Source organism: Sebastes fasciatus, chromosome 7 (assembly GCF_043250625.1).
Source record: "Sebastes fasciatus isolate fSebFas1 chromosome 7, fSebFas1.pri, whole genome shotgun sequence".
Classification (NCBI taxonomy): domain Eukaryota; kingdom Metazoa; phylum Chordata; class Actinopteri; order Perciformes; family Sebastidae; genus Sebastes; species Sebastes fasciatus.
Window position 1 is genome coordinate 16,155,200 of NC_133801.1, and position 26,447 is coordinate 16,181,646.

Consider the following 26,447-nt stretch of genomic DNA (forward strand, 5'->3'; position numbering starts at 1 on the left):
GCTGCCAGGTGGTTGTGAGCCGCAGTCTCTGCTGGGAAAAGACACCGACCGACAGAGGGGGTTTACCGTTACACACACACACACACACACACACACACACACACACGCACACACACACACACACACACACACACGCACGCACACACTCACACGCACGCACACACACGCACACACACACACACACACACACACACACACACACACTGACGGGAGTTTCAGCTTGCAGCGGTGACGCACTGTGAGCTCACAGAGCCAGCTCACTGTTTATGTCTCTTTTTCACACAGAGAGAGAGAGACGAGCCAGAGAGAGAAGAGGGAACCTCGTTTATACCGGCTTTGTGGTTTTCATCCATTCCTTCTTTAATCACACCTGACAACTCCAGTCCTCTCCAGCTGATGATGCTCGACTCTGAACTCTGATTTCAACTCCTTTTATTCACCAAACCGGTAAGTCAGACAACTTTCTTCTTTTTTTTTTTTTTTTTTTACCTCGTAGTAGAGTCTGAATGGCTGCTGAAGCCGGTAGTTTAGTCGTGTCAGTCATTGCCGGCTCGTTTTGGGGCTTTTCTCGCCACAAAGCCTGTCCGACCGTCCTGACCACTTTTACGCACGAAGGTAATATGACATATAGGAGTTTATCTGCGCTACTGGACATCATATGGCACACAGTGATATCTGTATGTGCTCATATAGACAAAACAAGTCCTTACTGTTTGTTTCAATAAGGCACAAAACAGTAAATATGTTTAATGGACAAATAGAATAAGACTTTGTGACTGCTTATTTGATTTATCATGATGTAGACTTATGATGTTCCTACAGTGATGGCATTTATGGATACTATGCCAGCCCATGGTTTAGGTAATTTAATAGATTATTTTCTGGTTATTCCGCTATATGCAACTAAATACCTTTTTTATTAATTTAAAATGCTTACAATGACAATGAGAACCACTGTGTTCTCTAATGACAGAGTATAGGAGCATGCTTGACGCACTGTCATGGGTAACGTGATGACGTCACTGGTAGTATGATCCTCCTCCTCTCTTTTTAATGAAGGGAAACATCATGGCTCTGCTTTTATTTTCATATTGTATGCATCTTTATAATTGCATAGAGATTGGCCGAAAGAAGTAACTGTAAAATGTCAAATTATTAGTGTATAGTATTAATATTAACATGCGTCTCTCACATTCTTATGATAATCTATATGCTCATAGACAAAACAAGTCCCTGCTGTTTGTTTCAATGGGGTTTATTTAAGGCACAAAACAGTAAATATGTTAAATGGACAAATAGAATAAATTGTGCCATGAGCAACCTTTGTGACCGCTTATTTGATTTATCCAAATGTAAACTTATGATGTTCCTACAGTGATGGCATTTATGGATACTATACCAGCCCATGGTTTAGATCATTTAATAGATTTTTTCTGGTTATTCTGCTATATGCAACTGAGTACCTTTTTTATTAATTTAATACACTTATAATAACTATGCAAACCACTGTGCTGTCTAATGACAGAGTATAGGAGCATGTCATGGGTAACGTGATGACGTCACTGGTAGTATGATCCTCCTCCTCCTCTCTTTTTAATGAAGGGAAACATCATGGCTCTGCTTTATTTTCATATTGTATACATCTTTATAATATTTTATTACATGGAGACACATCAAGTTTCAGTTCAGTTCAAGCCAACTTTATATTATGCAGAACAAAACACATACCTATACTGCCAATTGCATAGAGAGTGGCCGAAAGAAGAAACTGTAAAAATGTCTTTAAATGTCTTGTAAATTATTAGTATACTGTATTAATATTGTGTCACTCATACCATCTCTTTGCTCACTATATGTTGTGTCTTATCACCGTCACTTATCACACCATACTGCGGTGGTTTTTGGCAGGATGTGCTGCTGGGTAATGAGCACACTGAGCAATGAGGGCAAGCTCCCTTTATGCACAGACGCACACACTTACACAAGATGAGACTGTCATTTTTGTCCAAAGACTTCTATTGTCTGAGACCAAAATTCCTGCACGCTTGTATCAATAAGAGGCTTTTCTCTCACACACGACTATACGCACACACTTCCACCAGAAGAGGGCCATGTGCAGCTTCACTGGCTCGTTCCTAATATTGTTACGATGCAGGCATTTTTAAGGAAGGTTTTCACAGGACTTACAAAGTTTTGTTCATCAGCACTGTTTTGGCACGGCCACGTGGGAACAGAGAGTTCAATGTACGGCTCACAAAGCATTTTAAGTGTTTGATATCGGCTGTTTTACCAGAAGACAAACTCCCTGCTTCCTGTCAAGTACTTTCACCCCTTCTTGTGGGAGAAAGACAAAGTATGCTGACCAGAACAAATCTCCATGGTAACTTATATGCCACTCCTTTTGTGAAACCGAGTTAAGGCTAAACTGAGTCAGGATAACTGGAAAACCCCGGCTTAATCCGTTATCTTCGTCTTGTGAAACAGGCCCCAGGTCTCAGCCAGAAAATGTTTTTTTTTTTTTTCAAAGATTATAGTGTATTTCCTTCAAACAGCACTGTGGTATCATTACAGTCACAACAGTTTTACTTGGAAATGACTACATAGGTCAGTTTTCACAGATTTGTAAGAGGACAGTAATGTGTTAAGAATTGCTGTTGCAATGTGTCATCATCTGTTTTATCTAATAAGAAACAGTTTTCACTCTGTTCATTTCAGAGTTGTTATTCACATATCTTGAGGTCAGAGGTCAAGGGACCTCTTTGAAAATAGCCATGCCAGTTTTTCCTCGCTAAAATTTAGTGTTACTTTGCAGCGTTATTTAGCTAACATGGCAGATTCCTTAGGTTTTATAGTTTCATATGGTACCAGTATCTTCACTCTAGCTTTAAGACTGAGCCCGCTACAACCTCTGAAAGACAGAATAGCGGATTAAGAGGTTAATAGTTTATATAATAAAAGATCGATACTTGACGTCCGTGTATCGATACAATATTGGCAGGCAAAATATCGCGATACTATGCTGTATGTTTTTTTCCCCCACCCCTACTTTAGAAGCTTTTTGTGTGTGTGACAGTTTAGGCATTCTCTAGCAGGATTTTAACATGTTTTAACTTGCTACAAAATGCTTTTGAACACATCTATGTGCATCTCTTACCCCACCTTTTTCTCCTGTGGTGGCGACATATGATTGTTTAAATTCATTGCATAGACACAGATGAATTATCATTGAAGTGTATGAGGTCTCGTGTGCTGTATAAGTGTGTACTGCATGTGGGTCATTTTGGCAGAAAGTCACATTTTTTTCCATCATGTCGTGTGCTCAACTGATGTTACATAACTGCACTGGGGCTGACATCTGTAATTATACCACACACACACACACACACACACACACAATTAGGAAGTGGAGTGTGGAAAGCTGTGAGCTAGATTTAACCCACATTTTACGCCCTACCCCACTCAACAGTTACTATACACTGAATGTGTTCATCGTTTTGGCAAGAGGCAAAGATGACCGGACGAGGAAGAGAAGAGAGAAGAAGATCAAAGTGTGTATGTTGCACCTTGGAGCAGATAACTGATTTACTGTACCTGTAGGGATTATCAATGTAAGCTAACTGACAGATGCTTTAACTCTATTTGAGCGTATGTGCATGTGGAGGTCAAAGACACAGCTTTAATTAGGCCATCAATCCCGTCAGCTGTCAGTCCATCCGTCCAGCCACATTGGTTGGGAATGCGCCCAGGCGGTCTTCTGTCCCCGTGCCACAGCGGCCTGCCTGCCTGCCTCCCCAATGTCAGCCAGAAAAGTCCGTGCCAAAGAAATTCCCACTGCACCGACCGCAGATCCCGATCCAAGCTGGCTCAGCGCTCACGCAGATTGGTGGGGGATTGGATGATTACAGGGGGACCTGGACACAGAAACCCGGAAAGACGTTGGCACGAGCATGCAACCACTCACATACACTTACAGTATGCATACACACACACACCCAAGCTTAATTAGAAGTTATTTCTTAATGGGAAAGCAGGATTTGATGGACAGCAGTATCCAAAATATCTTTCTGAGGAGGAAATGTTCCTCAGGAGACCCAGCATGTCTCTTTTTAATATTTATCTGCTGAACTCTCAGTAAACTGAGCAAACTGCAAGTCATGCTGCAGAAGGTTTTTGTCAGTTGAGTTCTTTTGAAAGTCAGGAAGTGAGGGAGAGTCCCGGATGTTTCAGCTCTTTTGTGCCTGAAGTTTACAAAGGTCATGCATACAGTGGTGTCATATTTTATCCCTAGCTACGATTTTCCTGTGAATTGTGTTTAGCTAGAAAAAAAACTGCCTTGAAATTGAAAACTACGCAGGTATGTAATAAATTACTCCTTGCCTGGGACCAAATTACACTTAAAAAACGATGGATTATATAATAAGGATAATATAACAATATTCATCATACACAGTGGTGGAAAATAAGTAGTACATGAGTACATTTACTCAAGTAAATGAGTTCACACAATGCTGATTACGCCGCTGGGGAAAGCTCTCTGTATTTTGCAGTATATCGGAGTTGTGGTGTCTGTGGCGACTTTCCCGCGCTGGCGCACCAGAAGTGATGTGTTTTACGTCAACCAGCCAGAGCTTAACGGCTCAGGAAGGGGGGCGAGGATGAGGAACTTTCATTTTGTGTTGATTTTGGTGGTCCCTGTGGACAAAAGTGGTAGTGTTTCCGAGCCTAGAGTCCCTTTAGAAAACATCTAATTTTACTGCAATAGGGTCTGACAGTCTGCTCCACTCAGTCCTGCTTCTGGTTCTCCCGTGCCTCCCTTCCCTCCAGCGGGCCCAGCAATACGGCCTGGGCCTCCAGCAGCATGGTGTCGGTGTTGGCTCCCAGCGGGGACTGGCGGAGCAGCTAGGCGAAGCTCTGTTCCTGGCCGGAGGAGAAGCTGCTGGAGTCTGAGCTGAAGGAGTTTCTGGTCAATCTGTGTGCCATAAATTGTTCTGTCTGATTTTGGGCAGAATCTGATCCGATGACAGACATTAAGAATAACTATATAGAAATAGCCGATCTTCTCGCTGATGGTCTTGTTTACTTATGTAGCTCATATAGAGGCATCAGTATTACATTGAGACTGTTTCAGAATCAAGTAAAAGTTTCTTGTAGTAACTTTAACTGTAACGCTCATCACTAGTTTGTATTTTGACTTATTTTTAATCCTGTGTTTTTATAGAGTGGTACTGCAACTGTTACCTAAGAAAATGGTGTGACTTCTTCCACCACTGCTCCTACATTATACTGACACGCTGTATCTGTAATGTGGTTTATAGCTTGAGTGGTTGCTCAGTCACATTCCATGAGATTTGCTTCAGTCAGGAGAAAAACAGGCCGCAGTAATGTCGCCCTGCTTGGCCCGAGTTTATGACCTTTCCCCTCTGTCTCCTCCATCTGCCCTCGCACTGCCCACTCTGTACCGTTTAATGACACAGTCTTAAAAATAAGCTTTAAGGAAAGAGGGAAAAGAGACTGCAGACGTTTGCTACCCCCACAGGCCGGCTCTGGGGGAGGAAAGATGAATCTGTAAGGCGACCGCAATCTGCTAGCTGAACTCGCCAGCGACCAATCGCTGGCTTTTAGTTGCCAGAACAAATCACACACCAGCGCGTCCGTGTCAATGTCTTTGTGACGAGGCCCAACTGAGTGACTGTGTGTGTGTGTGTGTGTGTGTGTGTGTGTGGGTGGGTCATATTTTGAAGCGAATCCACCCCGTCCCTCATGTGAAGAGTAACCGCTGAGTAATGACGATGTAGCCAACAAACCAGGACATTGAACCTCTCATCTTAGCAACACTTTTATAGAGATATTGTATACAACTCAAAACGCAGCATACTTAGATCCATAAATATAAATGAGTGTGCGTGTCTGTGGTTGGGTTTGCATGTTGGGGGCAAACTGCAGGGTTGCTTATCTGCTTCTTTCACCCTCCTCCATAGAAAGTCATGAGGAACTGCTTTCACATATGTACAGTACGCTCAGTACACATATGGAGTTGTTTAACATGTTTAACATTCCCAGAGGTTCGGTTAAGATTCCCAGCGCTCACTCTGGCCTCCGCCCCTTGGACTCACTGACCCAGCCATTCATTAAAGTAATGTTTTGGCAATAAATACACTTATTTGCTTTCTTGATGACAGTTATAGCCAGGAGACAGGTAGCCTAGCTTTGCACAAAGAGAGAAAGCAGGGAAACAGCTAGCCTGGCTCTGTTAGAAAGCCACTAAATCTACCTAGCAGCACCTCTAAAGCTCCCTAATTAACACGTGATGACTCATATGACATATGAGCTTTTTTGGCTAGTCTGGCAATATCTCACCGTGACAACAGTTAGGGTCAGGGTTAGCTTTTTATGGATCTAACTATAAGGCAAGGAATCTCTGTCTGGCTGTCGGTCTGCATGTATGTGTGTGTGTCCTTCGCATATCTCAAGAACCAATCATCCAATTTACTTCACCCTTGGCGGGTGTATTGATGGGGACTCAAGGATGTGCAGTGGCGAAGTTGGTGCAATTTGGACACATGACATGTTCAATATTAATAAACTTTGAATAAAAAAAACGAACAGCGCTCTGTGCAGCAATGGGGCTTTAGGGCTCTGTAGACTCAAGCTTCAGTTATGCTTTCCCCAAGGATGGCCACACGGACATGAGCTGAGCTGATGTGGAATTGTGATGAGGAAACGTTTGAGTCTTTGATACTCCATGCGGGTTTCTCCTCGTGGCAAACCAACATAATCAGAGCTCCTCTAAATTTTGCATTTTCTCCGCCCATCCGATTTTGCATAGTTAGAAAACTTTGGCCATGCGGACACTTGCGCCCCTCGTGGATGCAGCAAGCATAAATCATGTTTAAGCATGTCGTCTGCAGCCGGCCTTTACACGCCGTGGCTCATTGACTGCAGTTGACTTTTGCTGCTGGATGCTAGATATACTAACCTTACAACCAAACCCTTCTTCACTTCCCTGGAGTCAACGAGTGATGAGCAGTTCTCTACAACGCTGCAAGCAGCACTTCCGGGGGCCAAGCAATCGGCCCCCTCCGAACGGGCATGCGCCAAACGGCCACGGCACTAGTTTTGCTAAATGTCTAATTTTTCCTTTAAGACACGGTTCCTCAAGGTTTACATCTCCCTGCAAACAGTCAACACTTCTCTTACTCATCACTTCAGTTTTCCCTGAGAGCAGGAGACAATGTGAAAACAAGGTTACCACAAGCAAATAGGATACCTGCAATTTAGCTTCATATCAAACAGCTCTCTTCATTACTCATGAATGCGAGCAAGTTGTTTCTCTACATGAGCTCAGCTTCTTAAATAATAGAGAGTAGATGTTTCCACTGACTAAAACAGTAATTAATTAAATCCTCTATATTTGTTCGACAAATTGAGATAACATGTTGGAAGTGTTGTTTTTACGCCGCAACTGTTTTATTATAGTGCACGTGTGTGTGCTTTTATATAGAGCTGGTACGTGTTTATGGGTTGTGAATTATAATTTAAGGTGTTGTGAACATACGGAGTTGATTTACATCCACCGTTAATGATGCTGGTGAGGTAAGGGAAAATACCAGAGTCTCGAAAACATCTACTCTCGCAGACAATTTTGCAGCTCAGATTGCCCCATGTTCTGCTGTTGTCGTCTTGGAATCTCTTAGAGTTGTTTTGTAGCCAGAATTGCTTTGTGGCCGGCTTCTGGTGGTCTCACATCATAGCAAAGTATCCTTGTCTCCTTGTGAAATTTTTTTTTTTTAAATTTGTGCAATTTTTGGCTTGTTTTGAGTGAGGCAGACTGAAAGTTATTGAAAAACAAAAAGTTTTAATGCAACTTTAAAAGTATTTGCAATATGAAAAAGCACCGTTGATGGTCATGGAAATCAGGGAAAGCCAGGTTTTCATGTTTCCCACTTATGTAATTTGACTTTATAGGGGGGATAGAAGTAATGGATGTAATGGCTGGAAACTAACTTCAGTGGGGACTAAACCTAAAGCATGTGAGAATTTTTTGACTTGACCACACTATGACCACAAGATGTGGCATCTGTTTCTACTGAACAAAAGAAAAGGAAACATTACATCATATCACCAGTTTCCTTTGTATGCATTTGTATTCATGGTGGCTGTAAATTAGGACATTGTACTGTCACCGTGCTGTATTGTGGGATCTCCGGTTGCTGCAGAGGTATTACGCTGGCTGAACAAGTAAGGTAAACAAGCTGAACACCTCACTGCGTCCGTTCTTCCTCTCACCCTCTCTCTCCACTCTCTCCGGTCAATTCAACCTCTTTCTCGTTCCACCTCAGTGATATCTGACAGACAGTGTGCGGCAGAGACACAAGAGAGGCCCGTTAAGTTTCTGCCGGTGTACAGTTCCACTGGAAAGCATGACGACCGAACCATCACGTCAACCCAAGGACAGAGTGGAGGACCGTGAGAGAAACGCATTCGCAGACATATGTGGAGAGGCGACACCAGCCCAGTTATCAGACACGCTCCCCATAATGAGACATTGTCTGAGCACTAATGTCGAAAGTGTTGGCGTAAATCAGCCTTTCATTTGCCGATAATGGGCACCTCCATTAAGTCAAACAGAGGGTATGGTTGTCCCGATCACGTCGTTGTCGTACACATGCACATTATCTCTCGGTCCACGAAATGTCTGATGGATAATGGAGTGTAATTACCTTAAACCTTTTTTTTGCCGGCTCAGTTCTTTTCTATTGTATTTCACTCCATGGGTCGTTAGATAAAGAGGTGTTCCCCAACGCTGGACACGCTACGTGACCTAGTGGGCTTAATAGGTAGCCATTATCGGCATGGGAACTTGGTGGTTGACTTTTCTTTGTCAAGCCTTTCTACTTCACAACGGAGAGGGAAATCCACGTCTTTTGAAGAGCTTTCAAAAGGGTTTCATCAGCCGTTTTTGAAGCACCAAAGAAGCATTTAGTGTTCTTTTTTTTTATCAAACTACACTAGTATCCATCAACATGAGCATTACTTTATTTTAATCAAGTCTAAAGCAAGGATACATCTCATTATTCTGCACAAAATACTATAAAATCTATAATGTCTTGGCCGTGAGGTTAGAGCTCTTCAGGGATTAAGAAAACAACCCTGTTTTCAGTTTGGTGATGATGCATTTCTGAGATAATCCAATAGATTTTTAAAGGGTTATGAGCCCACACCTACAGAGCAAATGACAAAGATGTTTAAACTCAGTAGTTGGTTAGAAAATAGGTGATGATTCTGTGCACTGTCATCATTGTTCATACCAGTGGAATATTTCCAGGACAGAGCAAGCGAAAAGTGTGTACTTCTGGTCTATAGTCAGGCTTAACCTGGTCAAAATAAAGCTTTAGGAGATGATTATTGTCACTTACAAGTTGCAGCCAGCAGCTGTTTAGCTTAGCTTAGCATAAAGACTGGAAGCAGGGGGAAACAGCAAGCCTGGCTCTGTCTGAAGGTAATAAAATCTGCCTACCAGCACCTCTAAAGCGAGTTTATTAACACTGAGGTATTGATTTTGTTACTTTTGGACAGAACGAACCTTGCCGCTTCCCAAAATGTAGAACTATTCCTTTAAAAGATGATGGAGATTTCTGCACTGCTGTTGGTCTCAGCTGGAAGAGGAGGATGGATGTTTGACAAGGCCACGCGTGGACACATGGGTGGTCATGTGCCATGTAGGTCCAGTGGAAGCACCACATGTGGCGATCACTTTTGTAGTTGGTTTGTGGGGAGAACCTCAGACAAACTGGATTCAAATGCAGAAGCATCACACGCAGGCAATGCTGGCTTGGATCGGCTGGCTGTGAACGGTTGATTTCTCAGGACGGCGGTCAGGGAGCTCAGCTGGCACGTTTTGAACATCCTTTTAGAACATGTTTTCACACGCATTTTACATTTCAAGCACGTTTTCACTGCATGTGTCGCTGTTGCATACGATGCATACTGCTTTTTACCTTTGAATCACAATCTCTGCTGCGTTGAGCTCAGTGTAAACTTGCAGGGATTGACAAGGTCAGATTCTATATGCCAAATATCCACTCTGTTCATAACACTGTATTCACATCATACATCTTGGTTGACTTAGTGCACTTATTGTTCAGAAGAGTCTTTAAAAAGAGACTAAAGCTAAGTGAAATTGTGACTGAAAACCCCAATAAAATTAGGTGTGAGACTGCAACATGAAAAAGCAATTGCTGAAAAATCCAATGAAATTAAAAGGATTGTAACTATAATCACATCTAATTCATGCAACAAAACACTGTTATTTTACAGCATGGCATACTATAAGGGTTAATAATAGCAAGAACATGGCAATAAACCAGTTGCTGAAAAGAATAAAGTAGAGTAAAGCTGTATTAAGCAAAACCAAAGTTCATATTTTGCATGTTTGTTCATATTGTTTTGTTTGCTACTGTACTAGTATACATACGCTATTCACTCTGCAGGGAGACAGTGCTTGAAAATTATTATTTTTACAAAGTTGACCCACACGTTCACAAAGACCCCCGTCCACTTGTTGACTGTAACCCGCCAGTTGGGAATGTAATTTTAAGGTTTTCCTCATATGAAAATGCAGAGGTGGCATTTTAATTCACATGGCAATAAACTCCTTGATAGTAACAGCAATGTGTTTGCTTTAAGTCTGAGGCTTTTGTTGTATCTAAAGGCGTCGCCTCACATCCCCTTTGTCTTGGCAACAAGTTGCATTTGAACACATTGCAAAGACTACAGCCAATGGCCAGTTAGCACGTACGAACCGGAACCGGAAGACAGAAGACTGCGGATATACAAGCCATTGTTATGATATGTACGTGAAACAAAGCAGGGTTGACCGACCATTTTCACACCACTTTCGCTCACCACTTAGCTTCATTCCAGATGGCCATGTCGCTGTAAAAATATCCCTGTATTGGAATGATCAGATGAGGATGAAGATGAAAAATGAGAAGAGCCTTCTGTGTGTGCCCTCTTGACTCCTTGACCTTACTCGTTGGCTTGATTTCCTCACTACCCGTTTCTGTTCGCTGATTCGTTTAAGCTGAACAGTCAATAACAGTGATTTCTCTCACCGATGCGCTCCGCCGCCCATTCAACACGCTGAATCGGCCGAAAAGCCTCCAAAACGGGCAGACTAGAGCCGACGGTGCGGGACACACCACAAAAACTAGGCCGACAGACGCTCACCGATGGCCCCAAATCTACTGTCAAATGTTGTATGATGACAAAATACCATAAGAAAGACTAAGAAAGAACACTGCGTACCTGGAATAGCCTTACTTGCGGTGCAATCAAAAAAGGTGCTGATTCAGCAAAGGTGTAGCTTTAAATATGGCCGATGACTGACATGTATTTTTGTGCCTGTAGACTAAGATTCATCATGGCGTTGAAAATAAAATCATTGCAGAGTCATTGCAGATGTCGTAGAAGAATCACGTGTCCTCGACAAACATGGCTCATTGTTTGGAATCCAATAACGTGGCAGGTTGACCCCGCTTTAGCCTTGATCCCTCCTGCCGCTCGGTCACCTCACACTGAAAGGCGAGGAGTTCCACTCATTCTTGTGTTTCCTCTTTTGTGGTTCCTTCCTTCCTTCACAGCTTCATCCAGTAGGATTTCTCAGCTCAGCTGTTGCATGACATCAAGGAGCCAGAAAAAGCTCTCCAACACATTAGCTCCGGTCCTCGCCCCAAAAACCACCACAGCATAGAAATAATGTCCGTGTTTTTGTCATGCCTCCGCCATTACTTCTTTATTATTGCTATTTTTAGGTCCCCGTGAACAAAACAGAAGACGTGACTGGTCATCTGATGTTGTCGCGACTTGTTATTTGAATGTGTCAAACAACAGCACCAAGGCTTTGGGCTAATTACTGTTTTACAGTTTTGGAAAAGTCGTCACGCTTTTCTCCCTTTCCTTTGAGGTGTTTTTTGAATTTATTCTCCTGTTTTGTTGTTTTCACATAAAATGACGAAGGATTCGTGGGTGTTGGTGTCTTTCGGCTCATTTGTTGGGATATTCTGAGAGGTGTTAATATCCTGCTATATCCGACTCTTCCTACGCAACTGTCTTCTCTACCTCTGTTTCTCTTCCTTTCTTTGTCTATCTTTCTTTCTGTCTCGCTCTACTCCTTCTACCCACACTTCCATCTGCCTCCGAACCAAAGCACATGGCCGACAAAGGCGTGAAGCAAGCCGGGTTATGAAAAAATTAAACGTGGATAGAGCACGTTGAAGAAAAATATGAGAGTTCAAAGTTACAGCAAGCAGTTTCCTTGACAGGGATTAAGTAAAGTCTCAGACTAAATCGTTCTTTTCATTGTGTAGTGCATCTTAGTGCTGAAAGATGTTTTATCACCTTCGCAATATTGCTAAGCCCTCTCTCGCACGTCCTGCTGCTGAAACATTGATCCACGCCTTCATTTCCTTCCGTCTAGATTACTGCAATTCACTCCTCTACGGCATCAGTGCTATCTCCATCAATAGACTCCAACTGGTCCAGAACGCATCCGCTAGACCTCTAACACACACCAAATCCTGGCACCACATCACCCCAGTCCTTAAAAGATCTCCACTGCCTCCCTGTCTCCCACCGGATCAACTTTAAAATCCTGGTCCTCACCTACAAAGCCTTTCACCAACTAGCCCCCCCATACCTCGCTGATCTCTCCCCCCCCGCCAACCATCTAGGTTCATCAGATCCACCTCAGCCTGCCTTCTATCAACCCCCAAGTCCAACCTTTGCAGCTCCGGGGACAGAGCCTTTTCCAGCCTTTGGAAATTGCTTTCCTAAGACATTAGAGACTCTGAGTCTTTTCCAATCTTCCAATCCTGCCCTAAAGACCCTCCTCTTCTCCACTGCTTTCTCTTTTCATTTCCTTGCCATGACAAAATCAGACAAAAGGCCTTCGAGACATCTCGAGAAAGGGCAATGATGAAGTGAAAGTAAGAGATGCTGTTGCATAGTTATAAGCTAAGGTGATTGGAGGAGATTGTAAGCGGATGAATAAGGAGTCAACAATTTGACGTTTTGGAAATACACGTACTCACTTTCTTGTTGAGAGTTGAATGAAAAGATCGATGCTACTCTTGTGTCTGTCCGTTAAATATGAAGTTATAGCCCATTAGCTTAGCTTAGCAGAAAGACTGCAAACAGAGGGAAACAGCAAGCCTGGCTCTGTCCGAAGGTAATAAAATCGCCCTACTAGCACCTCTAAAGCGAGTTTACTAACACTGACGTTTTTGGTGATTTAATGGGGGATTATGCGGGGCTATTTTTTTTAGCTTTAGAGGTGCTGGCAGGTGGATTTCGTTACCTTTGGACAGAATGAATCTAGTTGTTTCTTGTTGTTGAGTGGTATCAATCCTCTCATCTCACGAAAAAGTGTAGTTCCCAAAATGTTGAACTTTTCCTTTAAAAGATGATGGAGAATTCTGCACTGCTGTTGGTCCCAGCAGAACTGACTGAAGGAAGAGAAGGATTGGTGTTTGACAAGGCCACGCGTGGACACAGGGGTGGTCATGTGCCCTGAAGGTCCAGTGGAAGCTCCACGTGTGGCGATCACTTCTGTAATTGGTTTGTGGGTAAAAACCTCAAACTGGATTCAAATGCAAAAGCATCACACGCAGACGACGCTGGCTGTGAACGGCTGACTTCTGAGGACGGTGGTCAGGGAGCTCAGCCGGCACGTTTTGAACATCCTTTTTGAATATGCTTTCATGTGTATTTTGTACTTCAGCACGTTTTCTCTGCATGTGTCGCTGTTGCATACAATATATTACTGCTTTTTAACCTGTGGGATAGCGAGCAGGGGAAATGGTTGGCAAACTCTGCTGGTCCACATTCCCAGAATGATTTCTCCTTAACCAAACATCTTTGCATTGACTGGAATCCAGTCAGGAAAGACGTTGTAATGTTGCATAATGAGATAATGACTTTCGGATTACATGCATTCATCACACGATAAATCAGTTTCACCTTGCTCTGCTGGAGTTTAAGTACAGTCATTTCAGTCGCTGCACTTCCTGGAGGTCAAGAGAGGTTCTCTGTGGACAACCAGCATTCTTCATCCCCTCGAACCGCGTCCAATTTGTTACTTGACACTTTCCAAAAACAGAGGTACTTAATTGTAGGTCCCATTTTTGTTTTTCTCCCTCTATCATTGTCGTTTTATTGATCATTTGTGCTTGTGTTTGTTTGCGTGAGTGTATAAGTGCATATGTGCGCGTGTATGACTTGTAATTAGCCTCTTGCTCTGGTCTGTAATGGCATTTTAATAAATGCTTCTATATATATATCACGCTATCAGGATGATGTTTTAGCAATTTAGCACTCCCTGCCACTTTCTCCTCTTTCCATCCCTCCCTCTCCCTCGTCCTCTACAGCTCCTTTGGCCCTTCAGCCCTGTGTTGTTTTTTCAAACTAGTGGTTTTTCCGTCCTCGCTTTATCTTACTCTTCCTCCCTGAAATTACGCTTCAGTAGCCTGTCATTGGCAGGAGGGCCTTGCCGGACCAAAATCATAAACTCGTTAATGTTTTTTATTTTCTTGTTTGTGTAAGGCACAGCTTGGTGCTGGCTGGATGTTATGGCATTCCAGATGTGTGTGTGTGTGTGTGTGTGGGTGCATGAACAAGTATAAATGAATGCACATATAATATCTAAAAAATGATGTTAAGGCATATCACCACACCCTTACATAAGGCACATAGACACCAGGGCCTTCGTGTGTCTTCATGTGCTGACCACACACAGAAAGGGAATGAATGGGTTTGAGTGCAGAACTGTTGATTTGCCTGCTAACTAATGTTTAAAACATTATGTTTTGCTGCGTGGTCGAAGGTGAAGAGGTGCATTAAAGTGGCCTCACCCTTCACGCACACATGCAACAAAACACACATACACACACACACACACACACGCACAGTTTTAGCTGTGATAGAAGGGGCATGTCCTAAGGACGACAGGGGTGTGTCTGTGGTCAGAGTGACAGTATAAGACACAAGCAGGTACATTGAATTCTCCATTCAGCTACACCAGACTTTTGAGAGTTTTGTTTCACTTTTCTGACTTCTCGAGTTGCATTTTAGTCTCTAAGACTCTAAACTTTATATAATTTCAGATTTTTAATCCTAATTTTTGTAGTTGTGAAGTCCAGTAGTCTTTTCTTTTTTAGTTACTTGTCCAAGTAGCACCAAATAGGGCTTTTATCAAGTGTTCGTATTGTTCTTAGACAGCTGTAAGAAAGTTAGTTTGGTCCTGACTCAGCGTTTGTAGCAGCATACACAGCATCCTCGCTGAGTTGCCACGGCAACTGTGCCAATCAACTGCAAATCTGGGGTAAGTATGCTGCTCCGTCTTTCTCCTCTCTCTCCCATTGTCTTGATCTCAATTTCTTTATCTCTATCTTAGCCTATAGTCTTTCTCCATCTTTTTTTTCCTTCTCCTCTCTGCTCTACTTTCTCATCTTTTCTTCCGTTCTTCTTCTCATCTTTTTTTATTTTTGCATATTCCAAATGCCTTTTATGTTTTCGCTTTGGTCAGTGACTGTTTTACGAGCCTGTTTGGGTTCAACCAGTCTGTCAGCTACATTTTCTCCTCTTACATAGAAAAAAGAAAAAAAAGTCTTTGGCACATCTGATATAATCATATTCACGACGACCGAAGTCGTGCAGTGTGACAAGTGCTAAGAATGAATTTTATGTTGTGTGAGTCTGTCATGTCTGTAATTTTGAAAGTAAAATATCCACCACAAATAACCTGACGGACTGAGACTGTGGCTGGCCACCAATGAGAGCACAGTATTTAGCCAATTTCATGCAAAGAATTACATGCAACAAACTGTTTTATCTTGTCAGTGGCTTTACTTATAGGATGTTGTAGGGCACACAGCGGAAGAAATGATTGCAGCAGATTATTTTTACATCATAGCAGTTTGACAAGTTGATATAACATGATTTTTTTATAGGATTCTGGATCATCAGTCTTGGAAATGCATTTATTTCTCTAATTTATTCTTGGGGGTCACACTCACATTAGACCTGTAATCATTGGAGCGAGTCAGACTATTTTAGGTTTACTGTAGGTTAAGATTCAGAACAGCTTGTAGGAATTATTATTCAGCAACACTTCAGCACGTTTTCTGTCACAATAATTGAACCTTAAACCCTGTTGACTGCTCTGCTGCCTTTTTAATGTAACAAAATATCACGTTGACACAACATGATTTCAGCATGTTACATTAAGCAGTGAAAACTCAAATGTGAAGGTGAGCCAGTATAAGTGTCGGGATGCTATAAATGGACCTGGGAATTTGTCATTGATAAGTGACCTCGGATTGGATTTCATTTAAGTCCATGAAATTATATAGAAGCATCAGTAAAGGGCAGCAATAAATGCCTTGCTGACCACTTGTTCTGTGTACATATGGATATTTATGTATGTGTGTGCACTGTAGGGAGTTATGCTATTTTAAATAAGCTGCCGTCAAATATTTTCAGACTGCAAATTGCTAACTTTAGAGATGACACTATTGTTATGCTGTAACACAATCTATCTAAACACATAACCCATCAATGCAGACTTAAAGAAGAGTTTTTCCTTTCATGTATCTCCAGTATCCTAAAAAACACGGCAAAATAGCTTTATTTTCCAGTGTTTCTTAGGATAGTACAATCATCCTCATGTGTTTGTCTTCTCTATAATGATATCACTTAGTTTTGATGACATTAATCCATAAAAAGATTTTGATTTAACTCACCTAAATTTCCGGAAATACTCATCAAGCGTTGAGAAAGTCAGCATGTGTTGGCAAATGAATATGTTGCAGCATGAATAATGGCTTTAAATGTGTGTGCGAGTGCTACTGCCCCAAAAATAGCCACAGATTCATTCACTCCTGCCCATAAAAAGAACCTGATTCACGTTAAATATTATTTACAGCATTTACAACTGCTCCTTACCTCCCTTTTAACTCCAGTCACTGCACTCTGGATGAGTCGCAAAAAGTGACTCAGGTGTTTTTCGCCATGTGAGCGTGTGCGGTTCTGTGCGAGCGTGCATGCTCATGTGCTGTGTGTGTTGTGTGACATATATGACGTGATATGTCATGTTGTTATATGTCATCGTATGTGACTAGAAAACACTTCTCGGCACTTAAAAGGTCAATAAATTGCGTTTGCAAAGAGAGCACAGTTGTGTTTGACTGAGGTTGTTTTTTATTGTGCCCTTTAAAGCCCATATTTATGTGAACCTTGTGACCTACGTGACCATGTTTTAAAATGGGTTTAACCCTTTTCTGACCTGTTTCTGTCTCCTCTCTCCTTTAGATCATATGAACATAGAAGAATACATTGAAGAAGATGAGGAACCACCTCTGCTGCTCAGCTCTCGTCCTTCTCACGGTAAATATGTGCAGATGTGTGTGACTTATAGACCAGGTGGCCTGTACATCATGATTTAGTAAGTGTGTGCACTCCATTTTACTGCAAACCTCTGACTCATGAGCTTGTGTGTGTGTGTTCCAGGTGTTTGGCTGTGGTGGGACTGCAGCAGTGCAGTGTCGGTGGGGGGAAGGGTGTGTGTGTCTGCAATGCCCCGCTGGCCAGGAGCCCTCCAAGGTGAGACTACAAACTGAAATAAAATGATTGATAACAACTCAACTCACTTTGAAGGACATTTTTAGTACAATATATCTCTGCTGTTACAATATATGCTGCTATCAAGTGATTTACTGTCCTTTCTAAGTATCTTTTGTCCTCTTAGAGACTACAAACTTTCACCCCATGCTCCCTAATTGTACGCCCTTTCTACATGTTTTAAATGCACTTGTGTCAGCAAGGTTCTCCTTACTCTGTGTAATGTAGAGCTTAGAGGTCAAAGAGTTCAAATGACTTACAGTATGACATAGTCGGCTACAGTTAAATGTTGAATGCATGTATGACTTTTTATTTGCAGTAACCCAATTAATTGCTATACGTGCATATTTGCTGTAATTCACTGTGGACCAGTTTATTCCCACCACCTACCTACAGTATATACAGTATAAAGCCCCTGGTAAGAGATTGCTTTATAATTTATATTTAGGGTCAACACAGTCAATATAAACCAAGTAACTTGCTTACATATATCAGGTGCTAAATTCAATATCCAGAGCATTAATATAGCAGCAAACAACTATTGTCTATGTAAAGATATAGAGGAGTAATGTCTACTTGAGCAGAGAATGAAATCACTCTCCCTCTGTGAGTGTTGTAATCCGAGCTTCGCCGTGCTTTGTTGACATAGCGATGCCGCTAAATTACGAATCCTGCTATAGCGAAGGCATGGCCCGCCCTACTCTGCCTCTGTAAGACGATCATGGTAAGCCAATCAGAGGCAGAGTAGGCCTAGTCGGGTTGCCGGTGCTTTTAGTGCATGCGAGCGTGCCCCATTGGCTAGCTCACGGCCGCAGCTCTGCGCTGCTCATACGACGGTTGTATTTAGTTAGTAGTTAGTAGATCACATGCTGTTACTGACACAACAAAACTACCATTCATCATTTAAATATCTGTTTATGTGGTGACTCTAACCAGAGGGATGCTTCATTTTGTGCTTATTTTGCTCGAGTTTAGAAGTGTTTTCTTTCTTACCAGGCTTGTGGGCAGATCCAGAGTCCAACAGAGGAAGTGCAATGTCAGTTGTGCCCGACTGGAAACTTTTCAGACGCATTTGACTCTGAGCTCTGCCGCCCGCACGCCTCCTGCAAGACCGTCGGCCGTAAGGTTGCAACCCCTGGCACTGCGACCTCAGATGCTGTCTGTGGGGACTGTCTGGCTGGGTAAGGCCTACCTGTCTGCTGGTTAACTCACTGTCGGCTTGACATTCAAAGTACTCTGCTCGAACTTGCGCCTTATAAACTTTTATTTATTCTAAATAAAAAATCCTGTGATTTTCTCTGTGTCGAGAAAACAAGAACTATGTCATTTACCACAATGGGCACGCAACATCAAGCAACATATGGCATAAAAACTGTTGATTCTTTTCTCTCTATCTCTGTCCATCTCTCTAATTATGTTCTTTACTCTTCTTTTTTCCATTTGCAGATTTCAGTCCACTGCTACAGCGGAAGTTTCCACCCAAAGTGCGTGCGTGAAATGTAAGCAGGATCCTCCCGTGTGTTTTTAACTTCACATGCTGCTCATCCATCATTCAATTCACTATAATCATTTGTTCTTTATGGAGATAAGACCATGCTCTTACATTATTTTCTCTACTTCTTCTTCTTCTCTCAGCATCTTTGCATGTCAGAGCGGTGCGCACAGTGGGTAAAGGTCCATCCAGCGGCGCAGGAGGGTTGGTCAACGGCACAGTGGTACGCAGCGCCGAGGAGAAGACGGCAGAGTACGCTGTGTTTGCTTTGGTGCCCGTCTTCTGCGTGATGGGCCTGTTGGGTATCCTCATCTGCAACGTCCTGAAGAAGAAGGGATACCGCTGCACTGACAAGGAGGGAGGGGATGAAGAAACGGCCACACCGCAGAAAGAAGGTGAGAGAAATGAAGTGACAGGAATTGCAAAAACATTCAGAAAATGAAAAGGATAGAAGAAAAAGTTAGAAAAGAGAGAAAATGATGGCAGTGGCAGAGAGCGTGCTTCCTGAAACTAGCATTTATGTTCAGGTTGTAGTCACGTTCGCCCATAAAAATGCAGAATTAGCACACACACGCATGCACAGGATGTGGTTAAGTGTTGTCAGGAGTTGGGGCGAATCCAAGCCAAGCCCAAAAGGCAGTGTCTTTGTGTGCAGCCACAGTCCATGTATCTCTGTGATGTGACTGCACGCAAGCCTACATGGGAGGCTTCTTTTTTTTTAATCTCTCTGGACCATGACCTTGTTGGGGTCATTACATGTCATGCGTGCTGTGTTTTTCTAAGCACGCGCTGTTATTCTTGTAATTTTCCTATCTGAAAAGGGAGAAAAAAGCATTCCCATCAATTCACTCGCCCTACTGACGTCAGAGAGGAACTGAGTTGAGTAAACACGTGAGGAGAGGCGGGTGAGGGCAGAAGAAGAAAGAGCGACAGACGGAGGGGGGGTGGTATTAACCGAAAGAGAGATTGATATCAATAAATGAAAGATTAAGAGAGTTTAGAGAGAGAAAGATACAGAGACATAGAGGGATCAAGCAATAAAACAAGCGTTGAGTTACCACACCTGTTCTCTGTGGTTTGCACAGTCTCAGAGTAACATGAGCGCTCTTTATCCCTGTCCTTTGTTAAAGTGTATAGTCGTATTGTCCTTGAGGACTCTGAGTAGTGCAGCCTTTAAATGAAACTCTGTTCTTGTGAGGTGACAAGTCATAACACCTGGTTTGATCCTAATGGTGAAGCAAACACCATCTATACGTTTTGTATAGACCTACATTGCCGTGCACACAATGTGAGAAGTACACTCATATTTCCTTTATGTGCCTATTGTACTTGATGTGCTCTATCTGGTTCTCAGGTTTGTATAGCAGGTAAAACCCTAAAATCACACGGTGTGCATCATCTATTGTAGCATTGATCGGAGACAGGACCCACAATGACGTGTTTCTGGTACATTTTCACATAGAATATATGACATTTTGATAAACTATGTCTGCTATGAGGCGTTTGGAGTCATTTACGGTTTGCACAAACTCAAAAAATGTGAGTCAGAGAGAGTTCATTCAGTTAAGCAAACATTACAAACTCCCTATTGTTGGTTGCCTCATGCAAAAAGTAGACATAAAGCAATAGTTTGTTTGGGAACTATTGGGAAATATGGCAAATAATATATTTGCTTTCCTGCAGAGAGTTAGATTAGAAGATTGATAATTCTGTTCATTAGACATGCAGCTACAGCCAGCAGCCGGTTAGCTTAGCTTAGCTTACACAAAGATTGGACACATTACCTACCAGCACCTCTAAAGCTTGCTATTTAACATGTTCGACATTAAATTGGCATTTTTACACCTTGGACTTTGTACAAATTAAACAAACAAGATGTAACATTTTAATTAGTGAGCTTTAGAGGTTCTGGTAGGTGGATTTTTGAACTATTGGACAGAGCCAGTCTGCAAATAACTATTTGCTTTGTAAAGATATGGAGGAGTAATGTCTACCTGAACAGAGAATGAAGTCGCTTCTGTGTGTTGTAATCCGAGCTTCTCTGTGCTTTGTTGACGTAGCTAGACCGGTAGCGCGTGCTTTTCGCACTGCTCTCATACGGCGGTTACAGCTGATAACGCCGTCCTGACCCCCCTGTTCTCCCACCAGGTAAACACTGTTAGCTCTGTCAGCACCGTTGCCATTATTTACATTGTTAGCACTGTTAGCTGCAAGCCGCTCAGCTCCCCGTCGCCATGTTGAGAGGCAATAGAAATGCTCCTAATCCCGTATTTAGCACCTTTAACGGACAGATATGAAAGTGATATCAATCTAACTCTCTGTAATAAAGCACATAAGCACATTTCCCCAATATGTCAAACTGTTCCTTTAAACAGCCATTGACTTGCATGAGGCTACATAAAGCGCTCATCAAGCTAAACAACTAATACATAACACTTTCAAATGTTATTTTCCTCACTACTAATGCCTTATTACTGTCTGTGTATCAGTTACTGTCATTAGTGTGCGAGCATAAACAGATTGAAAGGCTAAGGCTTTTCTCTCACTCACCTGATGGTGCGAGGCTCAGAGGAAAGCTGTGTGACAGAGCCAAGTAGCCATACGTTAACGTGTCAGGCCTCAGGAACGTTAGAGCGCAGCTGCTGCCGCCTCAACAGATCAGACTTTCTGTCAGCTCATCCCACGTTAAGAAACTGTTTGCGTTTACACAGCACCTGCTGCTTTGGATAATTTCCTGTATCCCATCATTAGGATTAAACAGTTTAATTAAGCAGATGCAACCATCATATTTCATATTTATTTAGGTTTTGTTTTATGGTTTGCTGAACCTGCTTCCCACTTGGTTTCTAGATCCATAGGATATTACTCTTCTTCTTTCAGCTCTTTTTTTTTAGCTTCTGTTCCCAAACATTTTAGCCACAACCACCAAAGTAATTTCTATCTTTTACGCTTCAAAGATGAAAGCTTTTCTATTCTGTCACCAAGTCTTAAGAGCACATGTAGCGCTTCTCTGTGTAGTGGATTTAGGGATCCAGGGCCAACAGATCTGGTAAAAGACCAAACAGATTTCATGATTTCAAGTATCATTGTTACATCTGTTTCACTAGCACTCCTCAAACATGCCGTCTCTGCTCATATATTTGAAGCAAAGCCTGTATATAGATGTGATTCCAGGCCTTCAGAGGTCATAGCAACAGTCTTTCTGTCAAAGATCTCTGCCTTTTGTTTGCAGCGTTGCCTTGGTCTCTTCCTCTCCGAGCACTTTGTTGTGAAACTTAAGACGTCCCCGCACCTAAAGAGAAACTCCCCGAACCCCCATCCCCCCCGCAGTCCTCTTTATCTGTCCTTATACTCTCCATTCATCCGATTTCTTGGCTCTCTAACACCCCCTCCCTCTTCTCATATGAACATGACACGATCCACTCATCTCTCCTTTCCCAGCCAGATCAATAATTCAATCAGGTCCTCGCCTCACGGTTTATGTCTCTTCTTTCTTTCTCCTCTCCTTGTTTCTCTCCGCGTTGTTCGTCTTCCTTTTTTCTTCTTCTTCTATCCCAGTTTTTGATCTGCTTTGTCATTTGTAGAGCTTCCATGATAGAAATTGCTTTCAATTTAACCCTCATCCTACCGACTGTGGTCCCCGCAGACCCTAGAGGTGTACTATTTGTCATATTTCACAGGTGCTTTATTCTATTAACACCAATTTTTCATGACTTTGAAAATCAATTTGTTTCTAATGACTTCATATCATTGTCTTCTGTTTCTGGTTTAATTGGTGCTTTTGATGGTTGTTTCTTACAGTAGTTTATTCCCCAGTCGGTGTTAAATAGGTTGACAGGATGTTGGTTAAGTTGACTGCATGGGTTCCCTATATGAAACCCCTTAACATGAAAAGTTGTATGTCTCAATGTGAGTTTGACTGAATGATTGATTGATTCAAAAGTAATGATTTTAATTTAGGACAATTAAGATAACAATTGACTTTTCATCCCTTTTTTTTTAATAATCTGAAGGCACAATTTCAACCTTTTGTAAAGATAAAAGAAAGAAGAAATCCGTGTCAACGTTTTACAGATGTAGTGTTTTTCCGTCGGCAACTGAGGTGACTTTAGGACACCTTATCACTCTCAGCTCCGCTCCTTCTCTCCTCCTGTACAGCCTTGAGGGCAGATGATGTTGTGCTGCAGTGATAAGTTATAAGTCTGCATGTGTGAGTGTGAGCGAGACAGATAAAGGACAAGAGAGGGGAGCATAAGCAAAGTAAAGTTAGTAAATACGACAGAAAGCCTGCAGGATCATAAGGATGGTCAGAGGGCAGTAGGATGCCGCATGGTGAAACTTTCTCCCTCTTCCTCTCTCTTGTTGTTATGTAACTATCCTTGTTGTAGTGCGCTGACTGTCTGTCTGTCTGTCTGTCTGTCTGTCTGTCTGTCCGCTCTAAACTTCTTACTCCAGCACTTTTCTCATCATCTCTGCTCAGGGGGAACACCCATGGGGATGAATTACAGCAAGCTTAGCTCGGCAGGGCTAAAACCAGACTCTGCAGAGGTGCAGACGGAGAAAAGTTTGACTTTATTGGAGAGCGCAGTGACAGGAAAGCTGAAGGGGAGAAACCAAGAGGGCGAGAAATGTCGTGAGCTGGAGTCAAATCTGCAACTTTGTGATTACCCAGCCTGCTCAGCCACAAGGGCAGGGTGAAAGGTATAGAGTATAGTTGCTTCAGTTTACAGTTTAAGCCATTTTAGATCCACAAGACGGCTACATTTTAAACTGATTTTTTTTAAGCTAAAATGTCAAACTGAACAAACAAACTCAAGGTGACTGACTGGTGACTTAATGTGGCTAACACTGAAACACTGAACACATGGGTCTGACTCTGTTGAAGGAGTAAATAGAGGAGAATGAGTGCCACACTGTGAAATGGATGCCGTTATCCTCGCATAGCAACAGCCACTGTGGAGACTCAGCTATTGTTATGGCCTAACAACAGCCTGGCACTGCTTATGCAAGAAAGACACGCACATAGACATAAATGCATCTATACAATCACATTTAACACAAAGATACACACAGTACCTGGCATTGGGGGTCTGGTACACACACACACACATAGAGCCCTGTGTGCTTCAACAGTGCTGAATGGCTTGTGATCGCTGAGTGAGCTATTCTGGACCCCCATGCGCCCTCATCCCTCTGCTCTCAGCTGCCTCACTGTGCTGTGCTATTATGGGATGGTCGGGGGGGGGGTTGCCATGGAGGCACATCTATTCTTTGCTGTTCAGTCATCCACATCCATCCTTATCAGTCCCATCGTGCACTGGGGCATGATATCCCGGCAGTGACATGCACTGTGTGAACTCTGTCTCTCTATCAGTGAGTGAAGTAGCTGTAAAAGCCACCTGTTGATGGTGTGAATTCTATCTTAACATATAATAAATAGCCGTAACAGGAGGAATATATACCATACATTGTTCATATTTGAATATATGGCTGGACAGTTTGAAATACATGCCATTTTTCTGCAAAAATATATATTCCAAAATATAATTAATTAGGGCTGTCAAAGTTAAAGTGATAACAACCCGTTAACGCAAATTTGTTTTAACGCGACTAATTTCTTTAACGCATTAACACAACTTGCAAATTTTAATTAACCTCTTAAAAATCCGACGGTCCAACAGCGGACCCAGCCGCTATTCTGTCTTTCGGAAGATGTGCGATTAATTTGTGATTAATCGTGATTAACTATGGACAATCATGCGATTAATCGCGATTGGATATTTTAATCGATTGACAGACTAATATTTAGATGAATTCACTTTTTAATATATGCATACGACATTATTTTTGTATTTGCGTTGTATGTCATTACATATGACAATATACTTAAATGCAATATACAGTATTACAAAATAATGTATGACAAATCTCTGTCTTTTTTTCTTGCTTTAGGTAACAATTGCCCCTACATATCTGACGACCTGAATGAAGACACCATCAGTGTTCTGGTTCGCCTCATCACTGAGAAGAAAGGTGGGTGTTGATCCGCAGTGAGGTCACTTACGGCCTTGTGGTCAGAGTCAGTTCATCTCTTGTGGCTTTAGAGGGGAACGGAGTACGTCACAGACACGTCTCTACTGCTGCAAGCTCAGACCGCCCGCTCCTTATCACATTAGATGGTTGATGTTAGAAATGCAAACACAGCAAGAGACATTGGTTGTTTTTGAAGGGGATTAAAAAGTATTTCCTTTAGAATAATAACTGTGAATCCTATAATGATCTCAATGTATTTGGAACTTTTCCCAGGGAAGTAAATTTTTCCAATCAATCACCAGTAAGCACAAAGATGAATGTCATTTATAAACTTCTAATATGGTCTAAAACTACACTCCAGCAGTACTGTAACTGTAGTCATATCGTTGATCGAGTCTCATCTGAAAGTGTGTGTGTGTTTGTATGTTTCAGAAAATGCTGCTGCACTGGAGGAACTGCTGCTGGAGTACGAGAGTAAACAGATGTCCATGAATAAAAGCTCGTCAATCAAGTATGAGACCACACACTCACGCTTACACATACCCTCAATATACAGTATACCTTCAACATATACTTGCTCGAGGACAAGCTGAATACAGAGGCAAGGGACATCTGGGAGAGAGCAAGGAGGCTCCTGTCAAGAGGCCTTTAAATACAAATTGCAGGATGTTCAGGCAGACAGAAGGAGAGAAAACTTTGCCAAAAGCTACAGAAAGTTGCTCTTCAGAGGTGAAAGCTGAATAATGATATGAACCTATAGATTCAGAACCAAATTTAAAAATGCACATAGTTTTAATGTGAATCTCTAATGGAAAATATTATGACTTGGCTCAAGCTCCCAGTAGAGCCACTTGATATAAAACATTATATATTTCCTGGGGCTGCAATTAATGATTATTTTCATTGTTGATTAATCTGTCAATTATTTTCTCGATGAATCGATTAGTTGTTTGGTCTATAAAATGTCAGAAAACGGTGAAAAATGTCGATCAGTGTTTCCCAAAGCCCAAGATGACGTCTCAAATGTCTTGTTTGGTCCACAACTCAAAGATATCCAGTTTACTGTCATAGAGGAGTAAAGAAACCAGAAAATATTCACATTTAAGAGAATCATCAGAGAATTTAGACTTTTTTTTTTTTTTTTTAAATGACTCAAACCGATTAATTGATCATCAAAATATTTGGCGATTAAATGAATAGTTGACAACTAATTGATTAATCGTTGCAGCTCTAATTTTTCCCATGG

General features: G+C 42.1%; 1 protein-coding gene across 2 annotated transcripts in view; it reads left to right on the forward strand.

Moving 5' to 3' along the window:
* Positions 1 to 278: 278 nt before the first annotated feature.
* relt (RELT TNF receptor) overlaps positions 279 to 26,447 on the forward strand; it is a 31,680-nt gene continuing 5,511 nt past the window's right edge. Inside the window, exons 1-8 of one of the 2 annotated variants that reach the window (XM_074641880.1) lie at positions 279 to 447; positions 17,368 to 17,442; positions 17,566 to 17,658; positions 18,673 to 18,857; positions 19,123 to 19,175; positions 19,312 to 19,563; positions 25,121 to 25,201; positions 25,634 to 25,712. In XM_074641880.1, the coding sequence (XP_074497981.1) occupies positions 17,401 to 17,442; positions 17,566 to 17,658; positions 18,673 to 18,857; positions 19,123 to 19,175; positions 19,312 to 19,563; positions 25,121 to 25,201; positions 25,634 to 25,712 (785 nt within the window). In that variant the 5' untranslated portion in view covers positions 279 to 447; positions 17,368 to 17,400. Of the gene's footprint in view, positions 448 to 15,234; positions 15,380 to 17,367; positions 17,443 to 17,565; positions 17,659 to 18,672; positions 18,858 to 19,122; positions 19,176 to 19,311; positions 19,564 to 25,120; positions 25,202 to 25,633; positions 25,713 to 26,447 lie in introns of those variants that run through there. The other variant, XM_074641881.1, reaches the window with a different exon arrangement.